The sequence below is a fragment of the Fonticula alba genome, assembly GCF_000388065.1.
Source record: "Fonticula alba strain ATCC 38817 unplaced genomic scaffold supercont2.8, whole genome shotgun sequence".
Classification (NCBI taxonomy): domain Eukaryota; order Rotosphaerida; family Fonticulaceae; genus Fonticula; species Fonticula alba.
Genome location: NW_009242978.1, coordinates 468736 through 474714, shown reverse-complemented (window position 1 = coordinate 474714; position 5979 = coordinate 468736). Strand labels below are relative to the sequence as shown.

General features: G+C 71.4%; 1 protein-coding gene across 1 annotated transcript; it reads left to right on the top strand.

Annotated features, from left to right (window-relative positions):
• Nucleotides 1–3937: 3937 nt before the first annotated feature.
• H696_04768 (hypothetical protein) lies at nt 3938–5131 on the top strand (the record flags this gene model as incomplete). Its single annotated transcript, XM_009498631.1, has 1 exon — nt 3938–5131. One exon carries the CDS (start codon nt 3938–3940, stop codon nt 5129–5131), a length of 1194 nt encoding a protein of 397 aa, XP_009496906.1.
• Nucleotides 5132–5979: the final 848 nt, after the last annotated feature.

Below are 5979 nucleotides of genomic sequence, written 5' to 3'. Positions count from 1 at the left end.
TTCCCACGATGTAACACGTGTGGCAATTCACTCACGTGTTGCTTCATCTATCGTTTACATGGGGATTCCACTACAGCGCCCCTCTCGTCACGTTATCCTCCCTCTCGCGGGAACGCTGTTCCAGGGGCGCGTTGGTCACTCGTCGCCGGGGGTGGGTGGGGAAGACACCCCGGGGAGCGCCATCACCACCGGGGACGGCGGGGGATATTTCGCTCGCCCCGGGCGGCCCGCCCCATCGACCCTGGGCGAATTTCCGGCCGTCTCCGGCCGCCACGGTTCGGGCGGGATGATTTGGGCAGCTGGAAGTGGGGCGTCCAGGATGGGCCGACGGGCATTCCGGTCTCCGCCATCCCTCGCCCGCTCCCCCTCGCCGGGTGCCGCTTGCCTCGGGGTCCAGACAGGGTCTCGCCCGAGCAGGGAGGCGGACGTCCGGAGCAGGGGGGGGGGCGGAACGCCGGACGCGTCCCGCACATCCCCCCGGCGCGGGGATGGCCGTGTGCCGGGGGCTGACCCTTTTGCCGGGCCCGCGGCAGCAGGGGGGGGGGGGGAAGACGCGGCCAGGGGCGCAGGACACAAGCAATAACATCCGCCCACCATGGCCGTCCCCCAGGCGCCGGGGCCGGGCACGCAGGCCGCAGCGAACACACCCCCGCTCGCCCGAGGCCGGTCCCCTCTGTGGCCTGGCCCGGGGGTCTCTGGAAGGGGAAGGATGGCGCCCGCCCCGCCCAGCCCCTGCCAGCCGTCGGGGGCGCGTGTCACACGCCTCGCTGGGGTGGGCGAAAATGGGGGGACCAAAGGGGACGGAATGTCCGGCCCCTCGCGGACGCGGAGGCCCCTCCGTCGTCCTTTTCTCGGTCCCCGCGACCCTCGGGGGGCGTGTGGACCGCGTGCCCGGACGCGAAAGCACGCCAACGGCCGCGGTGGGATGTGGGGCGCCGCCGGGGGCGAAGGGGGGGGGGGGAGGACGCATCTCAGCACCCCGGCGCCTTTCCCTAGGGTCATTGTTATTGTTTCGCGCGACTTTGGGGTGCGTATCGGCCAGGGGGGGGGGGCACGGCGGCGGCGGTCCGGGGCGCCGAGATCGCTGGGCCGCGGCCGGGAGGCGTGACTGCGCGCGTCCTCGCCGGCCGCCCTGGCTCTCTCGCACACGGCCGGCCGCCAGGGTTGGAGCGGTCACACGGGTGCGGCCCCGGCGGCCCCGCGGGGGGCGCACGCAGCCGCCGCCAGAGGGTTGGCGCCCGCGGAGCGGGGGCAGCCAGCATGGCCCTAATTCCCCCCGGCCCCCGCGAAGGAGGCCGGGGGCCCAGCACGCAGGGCCGCGGCGCGGCGGAGGAGCGCAGCGGGATCACCGCCCCCGGCTACTGGGCCAGGCGCCTCGCCACAACAAGAGACACACATGCCACCGGCGGCCGGCGCCCCGGAAAGCGCCATCGGCCGGCCCTCTCATGTCCGGCCCCCCCGATGCCGGGGGGGGGGGGATATCGCCCGCGCGGGGCCGGACACCGCGGTCGGAGCAGCCGCCGTTGTCGTGGCCAGCCCCGCCCCCGCGCGAGCCGCCGCCGGCCCTTCGGGGGAGGCCGGCATAACAACCGAGACCCGAGGGCGGGGGGGTTGTCCTGGACAAGCACGCCCGGCGCGCGCACGCGCGGAGAATATTCGTCCCCGGCGGAGCAGCCGACCGGGAGGCCGGGAGGCCGGAGCAGCCCTGCGCGCATCCGCATGGCGGGGTGGGTCGGCACGCTGGCGCTCGGGCTGCTCGGAAAGCACCGGCGCCCGGCGCCCGGGGCGCGCGCGCGCGCGCAGGCGCTCACATGCGCGTCCACGCTCGCCGGCTGGCGCTAGATGACCCGGGCCCGCGCGCCAGCCAGCCCGCTAGCGGGCTATGGGCCGGGGGGGGGGGAGGGGCGTTGCGTATCTGACGCCACGAAACGGGGGCCCCGCTGGTCCCCGGGCGCCAGGGCGACAGCCGGCCAGTGTGACCGACTGGGCGCGCCCCTCGCGGGGGCGGCGGTCACCGCTCCGGGGATGCTCAACAGGGGCGCGGGGCAGATACCGCGCGGTGGGTCTGGCCGCAGGCTCCGCGCGTGAGCGCATGCGCTAGCCGGCGGACTTTGCCCGGGGAGATAGCGACTCCCCCGGGGCTCGGGCGCGCGGGCCCAGCAGGGGAGCCTCCCCCCCCGCGCCCCGGAATGGCGAGCCGCGCCGGCCCCAAACAGCACCCGAAGCAGGGGGGGGGAGAGAGAGGCACGCGCGCCCCGGCAAGGGCATGCCCGGAGGCCGCCTGTGCGCGGAGATTCCGCCCGGCCGAGGGGCGGCGTATCCTCTCCCGGGCCCCCTCGGCCCCTTCGCGCGGCGCCGAGACGCGTGGGCAAGCCCGAGAGGGGGGCACCGAAATATATAATGGCCGAGTTTTTATTGGCCAAGTTTGGGCCCTCCTCCGGGGGCGTGTGTTTATTTTCCCACCACACACACGCATGTGCCCCCCCCCCCCTCCGGCGCGCGCGCGTATGCACATCGGCGAAGTGCCACACAAGGTCAGTCCATCGGTGGGGATGCCTCGCGGCCTCGGCCGGGATTGGGCGCGAGACGCCCCCCCCCCCTACACCCTACGCGCTGCCGATGTCGGGCTCGCGGCGCTGCCCGCGCCGCATGCCAGGTCCCCTGGTTCGGGCCCGCTGCCGCCCGCCGCCCGCCCAACGTGCTCGGCGGTTTTTCCCCCCCGACGACGAGAGGCCCTGGTCGCGAGCGCCCCCCGGCCTCCCTCCTGACCCGCGGCCCGGAGCGGGCTTGCCCCTCTTGACCCCTCGCTCCAAGGGTACGCGCGCGCCGGGAGGGATGGCGGCCGATCGGGAAGGGGGCGGGGCTGGGCGTGTGCGCGCGCAGACGCACGCCTCTCCGGCCGCCGGCGATGGGGCGCGGGGGACTGGGCCCGGCCCGAGGGCAGGGCGGCTGCTCTCCCGCCTCGTGTCCCCCCAGCTGGGCACCGCAGTCCCGACCGTGTGCGCGCGCGGTTTTCCCAGTAGTCGGAGCACAGCGCGGTCACACTGGCCGGCCAGCGCCCCCCCCCCCCCCCAGGGGAGACTGACCCCGGGGCGGCCTGGCGCCGCCATCCGGGAGGCCAGGTGCACCGGCGCCCTGGGCCATGATGTGGCCCCTTGCCTCTCTCTCTACGCCCCGGCCCCCGCTCGGCCTGCGCACGCTTCCCCCATCCGCGCGCAGACCGAATATTCCCGCGCATTCCCCGCTCACGACTGGTCGGCTTCCGCGGCCGCGTCACGGAAAGCCCCCAGGGGGAGCAGCGCGTGACCCGGCGCGGGCCGGCGCGCGAGCCAGCACGACTCCGCTCTCTCTCTCTCTCTGCCTCTCTCGCACTTCCGCCCGGCCGCGGCGCTGGGCCGGGTGGGGGAGGCCTGCCTAGTGTCTTCGCCATCGCGCCCCAGGCCCGTTTCTCCGGCGGGTCCTTCCTGTTCAACTGGGTCCCGAGGCCGCTGGGGCCCGCTGAACCGGGCGGGGGGGGGGGGGGGGGCATGGCTGGCCCGCAGCCCGGTGGTGTCCCGGCGGCCCCTCTCGCGCCCCGGGGAAGCCCGGTTTCGAGGCCCGGCGGCGGCCCGCCGCGCGTAGGGCACACCGGCTGCCGGCCCCCCCCCCCCGGTCAGGCAATAGCACGCAGGTGCCAGGAAGGTCCCTCTCTGTCCCCCGGGCTGCCCCGGGCTCTCGGACGCCGGCGCCAGGGTGTATATCCGCCCGGCCGGACGCCCCTGCCCGGGCGGTGTGGGGCCAACACGCACGCAGCCCCCCCCGCCCCCCGCCCCGCCCCCCCCCGGGTATTTAAGTCCCTGACCCGCCTGCCCAGGCAGCCCAGCCCCCGGTCAACCCGTTCTGCCCAGTCACCCTTCCCCCCCCGAGACCCGGTCATAACACACATCCCCTCTCCACCATGAAGGCCCTCTACGCCATCCTCACCCTTGCCCTCTTCGCTGCCGCCGCCTCGGCCAACGTCCACCACGAGACCGAGCAGGAGGAGTTCCTCGCCCCCCTGATCCAGAACTACGATGCTGAGATCATCCCCGGCCAGTACATCGTCGTCTTCCGCCCGGACGTCTCCATGGCTGATGCCCGCGTCTTCGCCGACTCCATCTCCATTGGCCGCTTCTTCAGCGTCGGCCGCGAGTTCAAGGCCGTCGCCGGCTTCATCCCCGAGGGTCTGCTCGACCGCATCCGCGCCCGCTCCGACATCGTCGACTACGTCGAGGCCGACCAGATCGTCCGCATCGATGCCATCACCCAGAACAACGCCACCTGGGGCCTGGACCGCATTGACCAGCGCAACCTGCCCATGAACACCAAGTACAGCTACTACAACCACGCTGGCGCTGGTGTCAACGTCTACGTCGTCGACACCGGTATCAACAACGCCCATACCGACTTCGGCGGTCGCTCGGTCAACGGCTACAACTTCCACGGCGGCAACTCCAACGCCAACGACGACAACGGTCACGGCACCCACTGCGCCGGCACCATCGGCAGTGCCACCTGGGGTGTTGCCAAGAAGTCCTCCCTCATCGGTGTCAAGGTCCTCGGTGCCAACGGCTCCGGCTCCCTGTCCAACGTGGCCGCCGGTGTCTCCTGGGTCGCCGAGCAGCACAAGAAGTCTTCCAACAAGAAGACCATCGCCTCCATGTCCCTGGGTGGTGGTGCCAACAACACCGTCGACGATGCCGTCCGCGCCGCCATCAACGCCGGTGTCTCCGTCATCGTTGCCTCCGGTAACGACAACCGCGATGCCTGCAACTCCTCCCCGGCCCGTGTCACCAACGCCGTCACCGTCAACGCCTCCGACCGCAACGATGCCCGTGCCTCCTTCTCCAACTGGGGTACCTGCACCGACATCTTCGCCCCCGGTGTGTCCATCACCTCCACCTGGATCGGCTCCCCCTCCGCCACCAAGACCATCTCCGGTACCTCCATGGCCACCCCCCACGTTGCCGGTGTTGCTGCCCTCATGATGGGCCAGTCTGGTTCTCTGTCCCCCTCCACCGTCAAGAACAACCTCATCAACAACTCCACCAAGAACGTCATCACCGACGTCAAGGGTTCCCCCAACCGCCTGCTCTACTCCCCCTACGCTTAAGTGCCCCTCCCCTGTCCTGGCACTGGGTGTTTCCCGCGGAGGAGTGTGCTGGGCTGCTGCTGCTGCTGCTGCTGCCGCCCTCTCTTGTTGGGCGCGCGCGCGCGCGTGCAATGCGCTCCAGAACTTGTGTCCTCGAAATATAGTCCCCTCAAAACTCCAATCTCCTCCCCCTTCTCTGTTGTCTTCCCTCTTCTTCCTTTCTCCCTGTTTGTCGCTTTCTCTCTCTTTGTCGCTTTCTCTCTCCATTTGTTACTTTCTCTCTGTTTGTCGCTTTCTCTCTGTTTGTCGCTTTCTCTCTGTTTGTCGCTTTCTCTCTCCCTCTCTCCCTCTCCTTCTCCCTCTCCCCCTCTCCTCCTCTCCCCCTCTCCTTCTCCCCCTCTCCCCCTCTCCCTGCCTCGGGCTCTCGCCCCTCCCGTGGGGGTCCTGTTTTGCTCTCTCTCCATTTTGAGAGACCCGGCAACCGGGCCACTGGCGGCCCTCTCTGGTGGTGTGCATCTTTGCACAAGCGCACACCCGGGCATGCATGGTGTGCGGCGGCCAGGCGAGGGGCAAGCAGAGAAGGATCACCTGTGGAGGCCCCCCTTCTCCCGACATCCCCCCCTCGCCGAATCTCGTTTGATACCGTCAGGCACTGTGCGCGAGCCGGGCAAGGCACGTCCCCTCATTCCCGGATGCAGCGGCGTGGCCCCGGGCGGCAAGTCCACCCGGCTCGCGAGGGGGTTTCCTGCTTGCTCCTTCTCCCCTCCCCTGTGTGCCGCGTATGGTGCCTTGTCCGCAATGCCGGTGCTGTCCTCGCCCGCGCCACCGCCAGTGGAGAGGTGCTGTCCATTCCCCATTCTTGTTTTCCC